The 21,385-nt window shown below is 38.8% G+C and overlaps 1 protein-coding gene across 1 annotated transcript in view; it reads right to left on the bottom strand.

Moving 5' to 3' along the window:
- AHRR (aryl hydrocarbon receptor repressor) overlaps positions 1–21,385 on the bottom strand; it is a gene marked incomplete at both ends in the record, with an annotated part of 67,899 nt that overhangs the window by 8,889 nt on the left and 37,625 nt on the right. The window contains 3 exons of the mRNA XM_082045805.1: positions 657–786; positions 2,047–2,136; positions 19,006–19,106. Of these exons, the coding sequence (XP_081901931.1) occupies positions 657–786; positions 2,047–2,136; positions 19,006–19,106 (321 nt within the window). The remainder of the gene's footprint in view (positions 1–656; positions 787–2,046; positions 2,137–19,005; positions 19,107–21,385) is intronic.

Below are 21,385 nucleotides of genomic sequence, written 5' to 3'. Positions count from 1 at the left end.
GTGTTCCTTAGGACTTCATAAAGGCAGCTGAAGGATTGCTTTAAAGTTTCTCCCCACCCTTCTCGAGACTGTGCTTCCTCAATTTCTTTCCTCAATTATTTCCTCACCTTTTGGTTGAAATGAATACATTTTCCTGGGATCAAGAATTCTTTATAAAGTTTACAATTTCGACCCCATTGTGAGAAAAAAATCCATTGCTAAACCTACTTTTTCTTCTGAAAACTCCTATCCACACAACTCTGCATGGTATAACAAGTGGCAGAAAGTTGTGTGACTGCTGTGGTAGTGTACAGGAACATTTAGCATGGGGTTCCTTTTCATTAATGAGAGAAATACTAATGTCCTGATCAGTATGAACAAAAGGTTGGTAGGATGAACAATGGTGCTGTTCATCCTGCATGGGTAAGAATATCTGTAGGTGCATTAGTCAGAGAAAAATAAAGGAAACATCAACTTTACAACCTCAGTATCACACACTACCTTATAAATGTCACACATCAGGAAGAAATGTCATCTGTGGGATGAAAACATCATAAATGGCCACTATGTAGCTTTCCAGTGAAGATGATGTGGAACAGACGGGTGTAGGTGGAGTGCAATTATACAGTGCTTTATACAGTGGTGCCTATGTTTCCAACCAGCATATACAATCCCACCTGTTTCTGTCTGTAGTTGCTGTCCAGACAGCATCTGGGGAGGATTCATGGCCCAGTGCAGTTGTCTACAGAAATCCTGGCGATCATCCACATGAATGTAATCATATATGTTTTGGTGCATTACATCAGTCTGAAACAATTACAACAACAAATTTGTAAAGGTAGTGTGGCAGACGCTTATCTTTAGGTTGATAATTTCTTTAAAATAATGCCTGGTGTAAGATACCTTCAGAGCAATGATTGATTGAGAAAAGTTATTTCAGAGGCCCCCGCTTTTCACATCTGCTTTTTGACTTCAGATCCTAGATTCTACTCTGAATTCTTTGTGCATATGCAAACATGACTCATAGAAAGGTCCAACTGACAGCTAGTGACTAGTGGTGTCCCCCGGGGATTGATGCTGGGACCAACCCCGCTTAATTTCTTGATTAGCGAATGATGGGATAGAGTGCACTGTCAGCAGGTTTGCAGAGCGTACCAACTAGGGAGAGCAGGATGGCTACTCAGACCTTGTTGGGCCGTAAAAAATGGGCTGACAGAAACATCAGGAAGTTCAACAAAGGCAAAGTTCTCCCTAATTTTCAGTACCCCAGGAAAAGGAAGATACCGAAGTGAGCCCAGGAGTGTGCTACCAAGAGCTGGAGCACATGACGTATCAGGAGAGGAGAGAAGAAGAGGGTTTGTTCAGCCTTAAGACAAAAATTCAGGAAGAACTTACTGCTGTCTACATCAACCGAATGAGCGGGTGTAGAGAAGACAAAGCCTGCCTCTTCTCAAAAGAACAAAGTGGGAGGACAAGAAGCAACAGACACAAATTGCAACATGGGAAACTGACATTTGTTATAAGCAAAAAGAAAAAAAATTACAGTCAGGGTGGCTAAATCTTCCAGAGGGGTCATAGAAACTCAGAACTTGACTAGATGAGTTCCAGATCAACCTGCTCTCACTGGATCTGCTTTGAGCAGGAGGTTGGACTAGATGACCTCCAGAGGTCCTTTCCATCTACATGGTTCTGTTATTCTGTGACTTTACAAGAGATTTATTCTACACAGGCAACCAGTCTAGAACAGCAGCATCTTATAATGAAATTGAAAGGAAACTTTTAGCTAAATCTTATTTTTACAATATATCATGCTTCTGTTAACAAAAGCTTTCCAAAAGGAAAAACATCACAAGGAATTAATCTTCACCTGTCAGATCACCAAAAAAAAAAGGAAAGTTAGTCTGAAATGGCATAGTAAAATGACTTAATTTCAGTAATAGTGTATGTCTAATCAGCAGTAGAAGGGTAAGGCAAAAAAAACATGAGTGCTGCATTTTAGAAAGCCCATTATCAGGAGAGACTCCAGGAAAGTCATTACAATTACAGTATATTTGTTAGTATATTTACCTGATGAAACCCTAGATAGTCCACAATCGTTGATGATGCATAAAATATCATTCCATCTGCGCTCACCACCAACGCAAAACCGTTCAGTGACTAAAGAAGAGAAAATAAAATCATTAAAAATATATTCACAAAATAAAGCGTAAAATGGATGTAAAATTTAATAATTTAAATAATATTCTAGATACAAAAAAGTCACCCTGAAAAAATGTTGGACATCCAATTTTTGCAGAAAGGCCTATTTTTCCTAAAATGAAAAGATTATTAATAATCCAGGACATGTTTTTTTCCTTTTTTAAAAAAGTCAAGATAGCTAACTACAGTGTAGCTACCATATTACATTACTAGTTTACTATCTATTTAAATTTTATTTGTCGTTAATTCATGTAATTAAAAGGTGGTTTTAATTTTAATTTAAAACATCACATTACATATAATTGCTCTGAATTTATATGCATTGATACATATAGATAATATAATAATCTCCAACAAGAAAATTATATACATGTGCTGTTGTAGCTATGACTTTAAAACTGGATGTGTATTTTAAAGTATGGCTATTTTCTTAAGCTTCTATAAAAATACATAGCATAATTGCATAAATGCAATGAGTTAAAAAAGTAGGCAATAAATATGTCACTGATACAGACCAGTGTTTAGTCTAGAAAAATGCTAAATTAATTCTCATAGATTCAGTGACGCAAGGAAAGCAACCAGAGAAATCCAAAACCAGAAGTAAGGTTTAAATGAAACACACGACGCGAACATTAAGATCCATCATGCTGCATGCAGACTAATTTTGCCTTTCTTCCCTTGATAAAGGTTCAGTAACAATATTCAGGAGTTGGACTCGATGATCCTTGTGGGTCCCTTCCAACTGAGGACATTCTATGATTCTATGAACACATCTTCACTCCAGGCTTGCATTCCTAGGTAGTTTAGACGATAATTTCTTGTGATGGTTTTGAGGTCTTTTCAGATTACAGTTCAAATGGCTGCTGATGAAATACCACCATATTATTATTATCCTTGCTTCACCTTTCTCGCAGTTTACTGTTGTAGTGATGTGCCTATTAATCCTGAGTTAATCCTGAACCACAATGAGGGCAGATTTTCAATTGCTCAGTAATCAGATACACGGACATATTTTTGTGAGCTTGGTTCTGTTTTCAGTTCCTAAATAAGGATCAGATTTCCAAGACTGCTCGAAGCCTGTTCCCACTGTGACAATGGTGGGCAGAATTTCAAGAGTTTAGTGCACAATAGGCCGACCTCCTCAGAAGATTTGGCCCCAATCACAAATGTGGAGCACCTTAGGAAACATGGCCCATGGGGACCATACATAGCCAGGGCCTCTGCACCTCGAAGAACATGTGAAACTGTGACTGGAGAAATCTAGTGGAGAGACTGCAATGGCTTGTCTATGTTTGCAAAGAGCTGTAGCAGCAAGTGGTTCCATCAAGTCAATACCAACCATGAGGCATCACTGAGAACAGTTAAGGGCAAATCATTTTCAGCTCCAGGTCAGCTCCACAGGTACAGATCCTTTCCAGAATAAGTGTTATCTCCACTTAGTTGGGTTTGTGTTGAATACTGGTTATCCCTGTTGACTCTTCAAGCACAAGGAGTTGCTGGACTGGTGTTATTTTCTGCTTTAAATAATGCCCAGATCCATCCTAGCACCTCACCAACCAGAAGATATGTCAAGATTTCTACATCTTCACATCTGTGCCTTTTACTGTGCTGAGAGGAGCCTTCATAAATGGTATCTGTCATATCCATTCCCAATGTCAAGTGGAGACAAGAAAGCATTTTTGGCATCTTGTCTCTGGACTCATCTTCAGAGCAATGAAACCATCAGTGATGTGATGTTAGGAATTTTATTACATTTTGAACATCTGGCAGGCCTTTTAATTTGAACAGACTAAAAATTTCCACAAGTTAACCATAGGACATGTAAGGGAGCTCCTTCATGCGAGTGTCTGTGCCTGTTACCATGCACATTCCAAAAGACCTCCAGTCCCGCTCATGCAGCTGGGACAGGCAGAAATAAAGAACATTAAAGAAATGTTCCTAACCTGAGCAAATTAATGCACCAAGCCCTATCTGGGAAGGCTTAGAAAATGGCCCCAAGATCTGAGTATGATCAAAGAATCTCACACAGTATCATGCTGAACATCTTTATAATGTGCCTTCTGTTGTCCTGCAGGCAAGCTGGAGTTTTTCAGCCCCAGTGGGAAATATCTGGGGGAGCATCTGCCTTTGCCAAGGACTGCTTTTATGAATCAAGAAATAAATACTCCTATTTGAAAATGACTCTTCTTAATCAAACACATGGGCATATAATCTTTAGGCCCAGACATGTAGCCTAAGAGATCAGTCTCTACCTTTAAGATGTAAAACTTGCTCCCCTATAGTTGAAGGTGGGCAGCTCTTTCTTTATACACATTTTTCTTTCACAAAGCCAGAGTTGGATCAGGTACAGAAGTTTGTAAAAATGAGAAGGGGAAATGGGACCATGTGTATTTCTAAGGATTTAGATGAGTGGACTGGCAACTACATCTGTGAGGTTGGAGTAGATATTAAGGAAGAGCAGGGGAGAGCAAGAGGAAAGAAAAAGTGGAGGAAAAGTTCGAGGATCCATGTGTTTAAATTAAGCCAGAAAAAAGTATGGATTTCAGGGAGGTATGTAAATAAAGAGAATTACAAACTTCCCCCACTTTGTTTTTGTTTTGTTCTCAAAATGCTGATGTCCTTTTCTGAGTTAAGATCACTCAACCAAGTACTGCCTGATTTTCATGACCCCAAACACATTAGATGCTCTGCCCTGCAGGCAGGAGAAGCAAAACCCACTTTGGTGCAACAACAACTTTTATGAAGCCACATGAAGCTATTGAGGATTAACACAAATTCCATGTGTTTAAACCCTATTTTAGCTGGGAAACCTGCTGCTTCAACTACAATGAGAAGAGATGAGCTGCACATGGAGTAAGACTTTATAACCAGTAAGTCCTACCCACGACTGCAAATTTTTCTGTTTTCTCAGTATTACCCTCAAGTGCAGTTCAGTGTGAAACCTGACATCTGTAGCACAGAAGACTCTGAATAGAGTCAGAGTTGGGCTGAGATTTATGTTTTTCTTACTTACTTACCACAGCTGGTGTAAATGAGAAGGGTGTTTGCTAGCACAGGTCTGGTACCCCAGAAGTGGGTAGCAGTGATTGCAAATGAGTAGGAAAAGACCTCTTCTGACTTTCTCAGATAAATCTCAGGTATCATATGCAACTCCATACTCAAGCCCTTTACTGTAACAATGCATAGCATTTTTTCCATTATTCTGGCCAAAATTGTAACAATTTGTAAGACTGAGTGGAAGAGAGAGACAGCTTCAGTCCATGAGAATTAACAAAAACTATTCCCAGCTTTTTTCTTCTACGTTATCAGGTCTCACATTAAACAGGACAGCAAAGTATTAAATGACTTCACTTATGCTTCTACACATTCTCAGTTACTGAAATGAAATTCCCAGTGATAGCTTTCTCTCATTGCCAGCAAACGGGAGGCTGCACTGCTGTGCTGTGTCAGAACCACAGCAGCCGTCTGCCTGGGTAATCCATAACCTGCGGGGAGGAAAAGGGAAAGAGGACGCAGACCAGCCTCATATCCCTCCCTAATGTAAGCCCATGTCTGCCCGAAACACAGGGGGAACAGCACAGAGATGTAAAGGCAGCTCCCTCATTTCACTTTATTCCTTTCAGTAGAAATAATGGAAAACCTAAAATAGGGCTCTTGGATTTAGAGGGGTGAAATAACCGAACTCCATGGTTCAATGTCAATGTTATTTGCTTTGTGTACAACTGGTGTGTTTTAATCAACAAATTCCACTTGTATCCCATCACAATTTTTAGCAATTTGCATATAGTTAAACAGGCACACAGGGACACACTCATGTGTAGAAATACACACACAAATATTAGGGTGGACATTTAAACTTTTGCAATGAAAAACAACTGACTTTGAATCTGCAAAAAATCCATGGTTGCCAACTTCCATTTGGTAAACCATACGGATTCAATGACAGATGGAATTTCTAATCCAGGATAATAGTTGAAACATGTGAGACAGACTTAAGTATGTTTTGTGAACATTTGTTTGTTTGTGTTTGGCTTTTTAAAAACTCTTACATGAGTTTTCTACATTGTACTTTTAAAAAAAAAAAGAGCTTGGCACCAGACAGGGGCCTGTGTTCTTTTGAAAAAACATGTACATCCAATTATGTACTCACGAAAAGCTGCACCTGCTACTGAAACAAAAAAACAATTAATCTGTCAGTTCAAAGAATGTATGACATTATTCTGGTGCTCACAGTAGCTGTGAGATGAAAGTTATCAGTTCCTTCCATTAAGAAGTTTTCGAAACATTATTAGTCAAGAGGTTCTCTTTGGGAATGAAAGCAAATATTTTGAGGAAGATAGAACTTCCTTTGGCAAGACCCTTTATATATCCTGATTTTTTTTTTCTGGTCCTGTAGCAGAAAATCAGCCAGCAAATACTTCAAAGATATTTTGGTCAAGGTCATGGCATAGTAAAAATAAGGAGGGGGAAAAAAAAGAGAGAGAGAGAACAAGTTCCAAGCCACATTTCTCTTATTACTCTTCCTTGAAATAAAGGAAAATTCACTAGCATTAGGTCTCCAGAGACCATGTTACTATGGTTACTAAAGTACAACAGTCAAGGCCTGCAGCCATGCCTTGCTTTGAACAGATTTTCGAGTCACGCAACTTGGGTACTAAATTTCCAGGGTCAGTTGGCTCGCAGTTTATCTGGAACAGCTTCATCTAATAGTGTATCGCTGCATTTTTGCATCCTATGTGGGATGGGGCCGTTTTCCAGTGATCTAAATAAGTAGCTATTTAAAAACTCTGGAAATTATATATTCATTTTTGTCTTATGAATGTTAGGATGAAAATGCAGACAGTTAATGTGTCTTCTGTCTTTAACTGTATTGTTTAAGAATCAGTATTTCTTCCACTAGTGTTTTTAGGACTCATAATTGCCCTTCTCAAAAATCCCTCTAGAAACCCTGAGGTTCTCTCTATAAACCAAAAAAAAAAAAATTAAAAAAAATGAGACTCTTACAGAACCCTGAAATAAAACTCCACATAAAAGACTACTCAGAAATACCATATCTGGTGACATCAGAATATGGCCTTTGCTCGAGAAGTACAGTATCTCTTAGCCCTCCGGACTCTTATGCATTTCTCTGGTATCTACAAAGAAACTTCAAAAGGAATATTTCTGTGAGTAAGCACTATTCCGTGCGAAGGGGGAGTGGCAGGATTGTTTTTAGCATTCAGTTTTGATCAAAGGCTTGCGTGCACTGCTTAGTTTTCAGGCAAAAGAAACAAAACAGAAGATGAATTCCCATCATTTGAGCCAGGGGAGGAAGTAAATCCTACAGGCTGAAGCCTACAGCCATTGGTTTATATGGGAAGCTTTTCAGTGGGAAAGTGTCAGATCTAATTGATTTGTTTTCATATACAGCAGAAATGTTGCTTTTCAAATACAAAGAAATACATACATGTGATTGTTATGCCCCTTCCACTCTTCTTGTCTTCACAGATAAAATGAAATTCACGTTCCTGCCTGTGTCCTTGAGCCTGGATATCACTTCAGGTTCCTTAGAGACAGTATGGAAATTCAGCATCTAGTGCTGTGCTACCCAGAGCAGAATCTGGCAACATTTTCAAAGATCGTTCACATTCCCAGAAGAATTTGAGCCCTGGCACTCCCATTTACTGTCAGAGGGAACAGCTGTGCCATCTGAAAGACACAGACAATTGTGAACCATTCAGCTGGTGAAGTTTCTCGTTATTCCATTTTTCAGTGTCCCATCACTTCCACCAGGGAATGAGGGCAACTTTGGAGATACTTGTTTATATACGTGTCTTCAGTCTAACGAGGGAGCTGGAATGCTGTGGCTCGTCAAGAGACAGCAGACAAAACTGGCCTCTTGGAAATCAGTTAGGAAAATGTAAGTCATTGGTCTCTGGTAATTGCGAGCTATAAACTTTCAAGAAAACATAGTAGTTCCCTAGAGGGTGAGATTGTAATGTGTGCACACATGTAAACGCACTTTAAACCACAGCGATGTTGTTTTTTGTTTGCTTGATATATAATAAGTATTGGACACAACCAGTAACAACTTTGCCTTTAAAGTTGTTTTAATTGCATTATGTGAAATTGTAAATGTAGGGTTTTTCCCTTATTATTTCCCTCCAAGCTAAGCTTTTGCAAGAAAACTTGCTTAGTCTGTGTCAAGACCTTGGGGCTGGGCCTCTCTTCTTTACTATATGCATGAACCCATCCCAGCTGGATCCCATTGTTTTAACAAGTACTAAAGACTGGAAATGAGAATACAGACCATGCTTCCAGAGTGGAGTAGTGTGAGTGACTGATAGCTTAAAGATTGGTTAGGGAAGGTTTTGTGGCTGCAAAATTCATGGGTGACATGAAACACCTCATTACAAATTTGTTACATGACATGTTTTTTCAGATCAAATTATTAACATCCACAATGCTTGGTATTGATGGCAAGTTTTGGAGGATTGTTTCATGTCTAATTGTAAAAAATCCATTACTCTCTTCTTTGCATTACCAATTAGGATTTTGTGAGTATACACATATTACCTGAGATTAATAGACATAATACAAGTGCTGGAGACTATTCATAGTAATCTAAAGAAGAAGAATATTCGAATCATTAATCCTAAAATTGTCAGAAACCCCTCCATACACATTTTATTAACTAATACATAGACATTTGTGTCATGATTACTGGATATGCTTGTGAGTACTTGGATGAATAACATGTCATTTACCTTAGCGATCACCATGAAAGGACACTGACATAATCTTGTATAACTTTTCCTTTAGCCTACTCTTTAATCATGATGTTGAATTTAAAATTGTGCTGTACCGGTAATAGAACCATACTGTCAATGCTCTTTCACAAATACTATGCCCTGGACTACACTTGGAAATAGAAACCATCTTTATATTGATTTATGCAATTTCTCATTTCACTTCCTCAAAAGCAGATGTTGTATTCACAGATGGAAGCAAAGCTGGGGCAATATCGTATCTTCAGTGCAAGTTCAGCCCTTCATTCTTTCGGAGTTCTGCAGCTGCTCTGGGCTTTTCAGTCTTCTCTTCAACAATTTCAATATAGAAAATGAGAGCCTGATTAATTCCATTTAAGAAGACTCAAAATGAAGCATTAATTGCTCACTAATCTGCACTTGTAATAATAAATTTAGTTAGGTAGCCTTTGCAATAAGAAGTGTAACAAGATTACCCATTATCTTCCACAGAAACAACTTACTGAAAAGAATCTCAAGTAATATTTATCCAACATGTTGGACAATTGGACATATATAAGTACCAAATGTCTGGAATTTTTTTTTTTAGTGTTATTTACATGTAAGTGCGTCAAGTCCTGAAGAGAAGAAGTTATCATAGTATTCCAACCACAGCTGACTTCTGTTTGTACTTGCAAACAGTTAATGAGCAGGAATGGCAGACATCTCTTGCTGTAAGGAATCAAAACGTAAAAGACACAGTCTTGCAGCCTATATACTGTAAACAGAATGTGATGTCCTAATTTCACGGCACTATTTTTCTGTCTATTTAGCACTATATATCAGTTTTTCTTCCGTAGAATTATTTCAGGGGTAAGAGCAAAACAATCTGTACTTCACATTCTGCTCAATAATATATACCAAACCAGCTTTTTTCAACACCATTTCAGGTCACTGGGGGTTTTAGAGAGTGTGGCATTCCTGAATTCAACTCTGGGAACTGTCTTACCATGCCAGTTATCCTCTTGCACATGTTTTGTATTCTGTATAAAACATATGCTGTCCCACACTGGCAGCAGGTGTGAATTCTGCTGTCAATGTGTCACACTAACCCCGAGAGGCAAGCAATACTTCCTCTCATCTAGATATCAAGTGGATGACAATGGATTGTCTGGAAAGAGGTAAGGATGGAAAGTTAGAGACAACTCCTCTAACCAGCAGCAACAACTGCAGAAAGCTGAGTTACAGGCTAGATGAACCTTTCCCCAAGGCTCTTCTGCAAGCCCCTGCATTCAGTTTGAGCAGACATTTGTCTTCTTATTGCTAAAATAAGCCCAGTCTCAGTTAATAGAGAATTCTAGGAGAATTGCAGTACTGGGAGGAAGGGAGAAGGTGCAAAACACATTGGTGAAAATGCCTGCTGTTTGTCATCTTCTGCTTTTGCAGCTAGGAATTCCTGGAAGAACTGCAGCTACAATGGGATGCAAAAACTCTCATTTTTCTTTTTTCTACTCATAAGTTGTCATGGACAGTTAAAAATCAGAATGATGGTGATTTCTCTTGATGTTCTTGAAACAGGAACAGAACTATCTGAAGGGTGTCTATGTGTCCTGTCTCCAAACCAGTACTATACCCTTGCTAATAGGAAATAGTACATTTAATGGTCAGCATCATGTTTTTTAATAACAGTTTTTCTTTCAGTTCAAACCCATCAAATAGAATAATCAAGTTTTATTAACTGAGGTAGGCAAAAAGTAAAATTGAAATGTACTCAATATTTCTAGTAAAATATGTAAGTTTTTCTTTTGAAACTTTCATAACCACAAAACAAAATCACTGCTAACTTGCAAAAATTCTTGTCACTTGACCTTACTTAGAAGATAGCAAGGCCGCAGTTCAATAGCTTTTCTGAGTTGAAAACGAGGAATATACTGGAAGCAGGTGTCAGCTGTAAATACAGGTTAGGTTACTAATTTATAATTTAGCTTCATCCAGCTGAAAAACAGTTAAACCATGTAAGATTGCAATTATCTATCATAACAGACCGGCATTACTTGAAGTATATTTCTATTTCTTTTTTTTTAAATTATTTTTTTATTTACAATACATTACTTTGCCATCTTCAAAAACAGGACACTTCCTCAAAAGCAAATGCTCGTGCAGAAATGTGTATGGAAGGAATGGTGTGTTATGATTGTCTTCGTTACTTGAACACAAGAAATCCTGTTCTAGTAGCAGACTAAATCCCTGTCCATCTACATGATGCAGTGCTCACATACAGATATTGAACCTATTGATTGGGGAGAACAGTTGCCAAGGGTTATCTCTGAAGTCAGTAAGAGAAAGAAAAAAAAAAAACCAAAACAAAACTAATGGAGCTGAAATGGGAGAATATGTTTGTTGGGGAGGAAGTCACGTGGCTGCTGGACCATCTCCAGAGGCACCAAAATAGCCAGAGCAGAAACAGAGGAAGGGGCTGTGAAAAGTGACCTCGGGTGGAGCCGGCTGCCATGAACAGGCTGGAGAGAGCACCAGCGAGCTTCAATTCGGATCCACATGTGGTCTGCACCCAAAGTTTGTTGCTTCTTTACCTTAACACCACAGACGGACAGCTGCTCCATTCACCAGTACACCGAAAATTTCTCAGCTCGGCATCCCCATATGACAGCAGGTTTGCTTCTGCCCCACCAAATGGGAGCCAACTTTTCTGATGCCAGTGCAAACCAGAGAGGATGTGAACTGTCCCTCCTCACTGCACCTGGCTCCCCTTTATCACATTAACATAAGCTGCTTGTCCTGATTTTCTGATCTGCTCACAGCTTGCTCGCCTCCCAATTATGATCTGTCATTTCATGTTGGAGAAGCTAAGTACTAACTCCCATCAGTCCAACACATTACCCTCACCCATATGCAAGATTTGAAAACAAGCACTTGATGGTGTTCCCCATTTTGCTAAAAGGCTCCACTCAAGTCTCTGCAGGGATACCTGATTTATCGCCTTCAAATCCCTCCTTAGAACTCTTGCAAAAGTCCTGGCAAAGGTCAAGCTGCTCATACACTGTGAGTATCGGCAATGGGGGTTACAATTTTTTTCATTATTTCTGTGTGCTCTCTTGCCCATTGAAATGCGTCTTTCTTCACTTGTCCCCCTGAAGAGAGAAGATCACATCTTTTTCTTTTACTTTGCCTCCTTGTCAAACTGGAGGGTGCCACTGCCTTGTACTTCAGAAACCTCAGTGCTGTGGCAGCATCGCAATTGCTATAGTTGTAACAGTAGCACCAAGGACTGGAGCAGAGAGCAAATGGTATTTGGAGGTCACGGGCTTTTCTGTCCACATTTGTTTGAGAGGGAGAAAAAAAAAAGGGGGGGGGGGGGGGAAGGAATAAGTGACAACATTATTTGTTTATAGGGCAACAGAAAGGATATTTTTTGCACAAAGTTGTGGCCATGCCAAATTTCAAGTCTGGATTTTAGAAATATGCCTACTTGAAAAGAAAAAAAAAAAAAAAAGGGATGGGGGCCTCTGAAATGTTCCTTTGTGTTTTGCCTATGACTGGCAAGAAGAAAGTGAATGTACGCATGTGATAGAATGGCAAGTTACTCCTGACCCCATTTATGGCTCTTTTTTTTTCCATGGGTAAATTATCTGTAAATCACCCCAAGTGACTAATGTCAGCTTAAATCATGTCATCTGAATTACTGGGAAAAGGTTCCTGTCTGAAAACAAAAAACAAACAAACAAAAAAGGCAAAAGGGTTGTTTGAGTAACTTTTAAAAGTTGTATTAACAGAAAAAGAAAAAGCACTGAGACTATGAGCTCTTTATAAGGACTGCCTATTTTGATGGCCCCATTTTAAACCAGTAGATTAAAAGGTAAAGCATGGTATCAAAATCTAACAGGATTTACTTTAGAGGTACTGTGCTAAGACAGTCAGCACTGTTGGAAGGTGAAAATGAATTCAAGACCAGAATAAATCAAAAAGTGTCTCTCTACTAGTTTTTGATTTCTGTACTCCAGCCTTGGTCATAGCTCTGTATAAAAGCCATGCACTTTGACTGACTCCCAATTTACTTTTCAAAGTTTAAATTTAAAAAATAACAGGAAGAGTAAAATCTCTTGCTCTCTGACTAAAGTTTAAACTGGAGTGTATTTTTCAAGTGCACGGTTTTATCAAGTACTGATTACATAAATCAGTTTGGAAGGAGGAAGTGGAATTACACTAACAAGTTTAAAAAAATTACAGGAAACCAAGTGGGAAAAGGGTTTCCTATGTTATTTCCTTATGCAGAGTGAAGAACAGTACCAATAGGATGTTTTCTAATGTATCATTTTCCAATTCCCTTGGAATGAAACTTGAACTCTGATTCAAGCTGTTAGTAGAGGACACCTGAAAATACCTTTCAGTGCCAAAATGTGCAGATACACCTCTCTCTTCAAAGTAACTCCCAGAAAGCTTATTATTTGCAGCTACTTTTAAGGTAATGACATAATGTTAAATAGCATGCTTCAAGCTTGCATTGTATCAAGTCCTGAATCCTTTACTTAGAAAGTCTGACTTTCATTGTTTTTGATTAAGAAGACTTGGGCTTTATTTGGTATTAAAGCTAATGAAAAATGCCTCGCTGACTTCAGTGGGAACTACTAAGCAGATCCAAAGCTTCCTATTCACAATAGTGCCCAAATCTGTGAGATGAACTTAAGAAATAATATATAAAGAACTTTTCTGTGAGAAAAAGTGCCTATACCTGATTATGCCATCACTTTGCACCAACAGTCAATTCAAAGCACAAATGCTGGTTCAGTAGCTACATACCCGAATTGCCTCACTAGTCATGTTACAACTCAAATCAGCAAAATCCATCTGCTAAATGGTAGAACAAAGGCATGCTTACAAAACGCAGAAGCTCAGTTTGAAAAATCAGCTTTAGATGATTAAGTGGTTAATGTGATGAAGCTAAGATTATTGATACCGGTAGAGAATTACAAGGGCAGCACCACCAAAACTAGCTTTTGCTGTTTTTCTCCACTTCTGAAGACAGACATGATTTTGAAGAAGTTATTTCTTTTTTTTTTCTTTCTTTTTTTTTTTTTTTAATAAAAGACCATATGTCTGTGATTTTGAGATATTTTTAAGATGCCAGACATCTGACAGCCTTCGCCTAAAATTTTAAATAACTAAGTTGTAATTGTAGTACTCTTTAGGAAGGGTGGAGAATAAGACATTTGCCATAGATTAACATATAAAATGTCAATAATTTGCTTTTTCTGCCCTTGATGAAAGCTAAGTGGTCTATCCAGTGTTTGGCCAGAAGAAACAAAGTCTCCTTGACACGCACAAGAAGATTCCAAAGCATTCAGCAGGCTGCTGCTAAGCATACACACTGAATGCACAGGTCTCCTGGGCATAGTCTCCTGACAGGCTAAAATGAATGAAGATTGCTGTAGTTACCACCAGATGCTCCAGAAGGATGGGGTGGGCTGCAGAACCAGGGAGGTGCAGATGTTCCCACTGAAAGAGCAGGTGGTTTCAGCTTCTGAGCAATGTTGTCAAGGTTTTTGTAAGGGAGCCTGGTGTCTCTTTGAAGTACATAGAGAAAAACAGGCTATGAGCTTTATTTTCAGGTTGAGCCTGCAGCCACCCCTCTGTTTCGTATGTAATTCAAAGTATGCCTGAAAGGCCCTTGCATTTCTTGCTCTCCTGCACGTGTTTTATAATGAAATAGCAACAAAATCCAATACCTTTCTATTCAACCATATGTCCTTTTTGGTTTCAGCGGGAAAAAAGATAACTCAGGCATGCATAGCTAACTACCTCTGCTCAGGAAAAGTAGATATACAGTGTCACTGAATAAGAAATACCAGGATAGTATGATGACTGGCTTCTTCAGCGCAGCCATGAAGTAAAACATGAGACAAAACCACGGAAATGTGATTCTTGTGCACTGAAGCCTGAAGAGTACAGGACTCATGTAGAAATCTGCCTCTGAACTGCGCAAAAGGGTGGCTTGGAACATTCTGAAAATAACATGGACCTTCCCTGACAGAGCATGAGCTGCCTGTGAGCACAGAAATGACAAAAGAGGCCAGGTCTGGCCTTTATCAGTATTCATCGGCGAGATGGGGCATGACAGAATCAGGCAGCCTTACTCCATTAGCATCTCTTTGGGAGCTGCCTGGATCATCCAGATTTCTTTTTAATTTTTGTGACATTTTGGATATAAAACACTATTTTCACACCTGAAAAGACTTATTTCCAGTACATGTGGAGACAGAGATACCATAAACCTTATGCTGCAGCCTACAACAGCAGAATAAAAGACCAACAGACATAATAAAGAAGGAAAGAAAGACCATCAAGACATCTCCTTCAGCAGCAAGTGTTGAGACAGAAATTTGTACATCCATGATTCTTCCAGAACAAGCAGAAAAACTGCAGGAGCAACTGTGAGGTGGTCAATAAAGTCCATGTGATAATTTTAGGAGTGTGTTGCTTAGTATATGGGTGATGATTACGCAAGAAGCAGTGTCGGTGGTGATGATGGAGCCATGGCCTGGCTGCATGTCTTTGAGAAAACAAATCCACAGAGGGCCTCCCTCTCAACCATAGACATTTAGTTCACAGTATCACAGTATGTTTGGGATTGGAAGCGACCTCAAAAGATCATCTAGTCCAATCCCCCTGCTGGAGCAGGAACGTCTAGGTGAGGTCGCACAGGAACATGTCCAGGTGGGTTTTGAATGTCTCCAGAGAAGGAGACTCCACAGTTCTTCCAATAGGATAGTGTAACACGTGAAAATTACACATGCATTTGGGATGAGGAATTACCTGCACAACAGTGTAGACTCTGAGACTAGACTTGAGATTGTGAGTGCAACATAGCTGAGGGGAAGAGCAGGAGGTGGCCAACAGTCGTGAGATTATTATTGCGATCAAGGCTATTGCCTAGATACCCGCCAGTGATTCATTCTTATTTTTCCAACTCACCATTTTATTGTGTTTCTCCACCCCATCACCCCATAAATTCTGCTGGGATTTATTAACTGCCAATACAATTTATTTTCCCACTTTTCTGGTTACGGGTTTGGCCCACTGTTCTTTAAGTATGAAGTAACAAGCTTCAGAAACTGAATGTGACCCTTCTCTGCCAGAAGGCATGTGGCACAAGGGTTCCAGTACCACCTGTCTTGGAAAACATTTTGAAAGTGCAAAGTTAAAAATCATTAGTGCAGCAAACAGTTGGAGTCTGAAGTCTCCAAGAAGAGCAAAGTTTGCAAGAATGCGGTATACTCAAAAAGCCTGTTAATAACATTGGACTTTGGTTCTTAGGGCTTTGTCTGTCTTCCCTCCAAAGGGAAACAAAGATGGCAAGAAAGGCTCTCTTATCCAGAAGTGATCTTAAAACACTGGAAGAAATTATTTATCTAGATACCTACTGTGCTCCACTAAAAAGTCTTTGATAAACTGGTATCATTGTTTATTCTATGATTGCTGATGAAAGTTATTTGATTATAGCCGTAAAAAATATCTATAAACTCTTAAATATAAAACACATGTTGTGGCAGAGGCCTTTAAAAATAAAAAACATTTTAAACATACTTTCAAGACAGACTAATTCCATTGTTTTCTTTGAAGCTGAAAGGGGAAGTACTGCATTGTTCCAAGAATCTAGAGTTCCAGATACATTATTTACCAGTAATTAGGGTTCTTGTTTTTTCATATTTCTAGCTATACATAGAGCACAGTGATCATACCAACTAAGAAAAAAAATGCAATGATCCCTGGTTTTCCATTAACATTGCAGCCAGGGACAGTATTATTCACACATATTTTGGTGATTCAGATTATTCTGGTTTGTATTATATACAGCATGTGGGAGAAGTTGCATAGTGCAAGGTGGTATCATGAGAAGGAAAGCAGCTTTTGACAGCTAAACAGTATCTTTTGAGAACCAATAAAGTGGACAGATTCACAAGTCAATATACAAAGAACGGCAACCACCAGCAAGATTGTTTGCTTCTCCTTGGAAGGAATCACAAATTTGTCTCTTTAGTTAAAACCCCACAGTCTCTAATAACCAACATGGTGAATTTGGTTGAACAACAAAAAAAACCCCACTTTTCTTCACGTGCACTGGCCACTGAATGTGCATCTGCACCAAACTCAGTGCCCATGGAACATTCCCAGACCAGCCTAACAAAAATTCACCCTCTTATTCTAGGTCAGGCATGCCCATAAATTAAGCCTGGTGAATACGTTCATATTAACATGCAATTAATCATCTAGTTAGTGATCCACATTAAATATGATCCAGGATAAAATCTCTCTCATATATTCAAAATGGTTCTCTCCATGTGCTCGTAGCAGTAGGGCTACTCTTTGAAGATCCTTAATGATTATAACTTGTGGACAAGTAATATACACCAAACAAAACAAAGACTGAAGTTAGGAAACCCTCATTAAAAATTAGATCATCACCATATTTATAATATATTGTACACCCTGTACTCCTTATTCACTGAGAATGGAAATGATTGCAAATAATACCTGACAGCCAAACATCTCATTTTGGCACTAGCAATAACTAATGTCGTGGTTGAACCCCAGCCACCAACAAGAACCACGCAGCTGCTTGCTCACCCCTCCCAGTGGGATGGGGAAAAGACTGAAAAGAAGGGAAAGGTAAAAAAAGTCTTGGGTTGAGATAAGAATATTTTAATAGGAAAAAAAAAGGAAAGGAAAATAATAATTATAACAACAATAATAATAATAGAATATGCAAAACAAGCGATGCAAGTGATGCACAATGCAATTGCTCACCACCCACGCACCAATAGCCTGTCAGTTCCTGAGCAGCAGTATTTGCCCTCAAGCCAACTCCAGTTTATATACTGAGCATGACGTGACATGGTACTCAGTACCCGTTTGGCCAGCCTGGATCAGCTGTCCTGGCTGTAGCCCCTCCCAGCTTCTTGTGCACCTGCAGCCTTCTTGCTGAAAAGTCCTTGACTTGGTACGAATATTGTTTGGCAAGAACCAAAACATCAGTCCGTTATCAACATTCTTTGCAGGCTGAATCCAAAACACAGCACTATACCAGCTACTAGGAAGAAAATTAACTCTGTCCCAGATGAAACCAGGACACTAATCAGATGCCTCTGTGTTATTCGCTTTGAAATACAGAATTAAAATCTTCTAAAGTATTAAGAGGAAGGAAAGCAGGGTGGCAGTTTCCATTCCATAGACTTGAATGAGTTATGATTTAGATTCCATGATAAAAAGACTTTTTTTTTTTTTTATATAATAGTATACAGCATTTCTTTGCTGGAGACTACTATTTCATTTACATTTACTTGTATCTCAGAGCTGTCATTAAAACACAATTTTTATACCATTAATATTATCCTATCCAAAACAACTATGCATATGTAGTCTTCATCACACAGGAATTTCCAAGGACCTCAGTGTACAAAAGGCATTATTACATCATGTGCTTGAAATGCAGATGTATCTGGGATGGACTGTTGTGCTCTAGCTGGTTCAGTAGTTCACAACAGTATTAATTCTTCATCCAGATTAATGGATCCAATTCTTAGTAACAGTATGGCCCCTTTATGCTGCTCTGCCAATATAAAGTCATCCTAAAGGGGATAAAAATACATAGAAGGAAAAACTTCTGCACACACAGCTTCCCTCAGAGCACAGATCTGAGGAAGCAGGATAAATCAAAATATCCCAGAATAATCCTAACTCAGATCAGAAACCAGACAAGGTCCTGTTGGCACCCTCAGAATATGGGCCAAGTAAAATAAACCTCTGCTATCACTCCAGGTGAAAAGGAACTGTGAACTGACCCACTGGAGTTCACAGGTAATTTCAAGGATGTGGGGGTGCAAGGTATGGTACAAATACCCAAGCAGAGGCTGAGCGGGGCTATCACAACTATCGGTTTTGCTCTTGCAAGAAGCTCTCACAAGTGTGACTCTTGAACCATTCACACCAAGACTGACCATTTCTTAAAAGTTGCCACAAGCCATTAACCTGAATATATGATCAAACTAAAGAAATATGAGCCAGAAAAAGATAGCGTTTTTTCACTCACTTCTAGTAGAAGTCCACCTTCTTGTACAGCAGTGTTGTTAGATGCATTGTCTTCTTTTATTATTTGGCCAACTTGCTTCTTAAAGTGCTTTTCTTGAATGGCTGTTGGAAAGAGTTATTATCAATTTAGAAATGGTAATGATAAGGGCCGCTAGACTAAAATTCGTATTTAGGCACTTAACATTCATTGATTTAATTGGTAGTTACTGTCTTTGTGGTCTGGATCTCAGTTACTGACAACTTTCTTTTGCTGTGAGGGAGATAGATACATATTTGGCCGTCCAGATGTTTTTTATATGAAATATCTATCACAGTTTTTATTGAACATATTTTTTCCATTAGTGTACTCTACATAAAGCAAAAACCAAAACCCACAGGAAAGAAATAAAAGAAAGTTAGCAAGTTGTTTTGTTTATAAAAATATGTATTGTTTTGTTTATAAAAATATGTATTATGACAATGTAAAGAAATGCTTATGTTGCTCAGAGGACAAGCATCTGAAATAAGTTTCTTATTTTCAGTGCTGACCTTCTTGGCATCAGATTATTTTCATCTCACTTTACCCTATTCACTTCTATGAGTCTGAGCCTGATTGTAAGATTAAAGGGAATGTTCTTAAACTGTTTCGTTTTTAAAGAGAGGTTTAAAGTTTGTTTTTACTCGTGAAATTCCTGAAAATCTCTCACTATAGATTAAAATTGCATATATTTTTCCTAATAATAATAAAAACCTTTGTATGAGTCAGAATTGGTGTTCTTCCTGCACATAGATTGTCATTGTTTGATCTGAAATATCTTTGAATAGTCAGACTGAAGTATTTATATATCCCACAGAAAAATCCCTGAAAAATAGACCTATTTCTGGGGATAATAGAAAGATTTCTGAGAAGGCTGACATCACTTGATTCATTGGGCTTCTGCATCACCTAGGGGGTACTACAGAAACCTCTCTATGCCATTTGGTCAGTAACAGTTAAGGAGTCAGCTTTACCCTTACTGCCCCATCCCAGAGATGGGTCATATGAATATCCTGGTATGAAACAGAGATTCAGTTTTCTGTTTGCTTGCCTTCTCATGGAGAGAATGAGAGAGCAGAGCATACCAGTGAGATTAGCTGGGACATTTGATACACATTGTCCCTTCCAGCTAAAGGAGAGCTGGAGCAGCCACAGCCAGAGATGGTTAATAATACAAAAAAAAAAAAAAAAAAAAAAAGGAGGTTTAAACAGTCAGGAATAGTTTATACCAAATCAGAATAAGAAGGGGAGACAGCCAGAAAGCCTCTAATGCTGCTGAGCTTGTTGCTAAAAGTCATGACAGTGGGATTTAAGTTTTTAGTAAGATATCAAATTAAGAAAAAGTTAATGGCTTGAATAACATTTGTTGCAAATGGCTGAGGATACGATCAAAATGGAGTCACTTCCTTTCCAAAGAGCTGCACAAGAGCCCCTTCTCATTCCAACAGCCTAGCAAGGGACTGTTGCAAGATATATTAGTGTCTTACAACAGATGATGGCAACGCAAAACCATACTGACTGAATATTCGTGATGGTTTTTAGCTTACATTGTAAATATTTGCCGCCAGTGATAATGTCGGTCATTACCCCAGAGCAATCATCTCAAATGTATAATTAGATGTAATAAATCCCTCCCCTGGGCATGGGAAAACACATCGGGAAAATCCCAAGCTGCCTAAAACAGATCCCTACTCATGTTTTCCAGCCAAAACAATTTTGTGATTTCAGACTTGAAAGCTAGGCTGCGATGAACAGGATATACAGATTTTTCAATCTGCATTTTCATTTTGGTATACTTTTCGAATTAACTGGAAAAGGTTGTGCTTTTTTCCCCCCGACTGACCAAGGCTGCTGCTACAGCTCTCCATAAGAACAGACATATGGACACTCATGACAATAATTTTTAAAAGCCTAGTCCCTATTCCAATAGCCTCTTCCAGAGTTTCCCCCCTCAGAAAAGATGTTTTTGTAATTACTGACACAGTGGTTTGCAGTTTTTGTGCAGGTTAAAGGACAAACAGGGAGGGGTGAAAGGAAATGAAGGTTTATTTTTTTTTTTTAATGCGTTCTCTTGGTGCTGTGAAAATTCCACCAGTTCTAACTTCATCGTTAGTGGAAAGTATTACTTTACCCGCCTGAGTGGGCCAGAGCTCCCTGCCTGTTTGTTAGCCTTCAGGCTCACACAAACACAGCAGCAGAAGCACAAGGGATGTTTGTTCCGCCGCTCGTCTGGCTACTATAAATTCCCTCTCCAAATGGAAAGTATTTTAATGTTATTTTGCCAGATAGAGTTACCCGTATGTTAGGCCACACACATCCGTTTCATAACATACCCTACTCACTGGCCTGGGCTGCAAGGAAACCC

The sequence above is a fragment of the Streptopelia decaocto genome, assembly GCF_964273445.1.
Source record: "Streptopelia decaocto genome assembly, chromosome: 2".
NCBI lineage: Eukaryota > Metazoa > Chordata > Aves > Columbiformes > Columbidae > Streptopelia > Streptopelia decaocto.
Note: the sequence above shows the minus strand (reverse complement) of the source record. Positions and strands in the feature narration are given on the sequence as shown.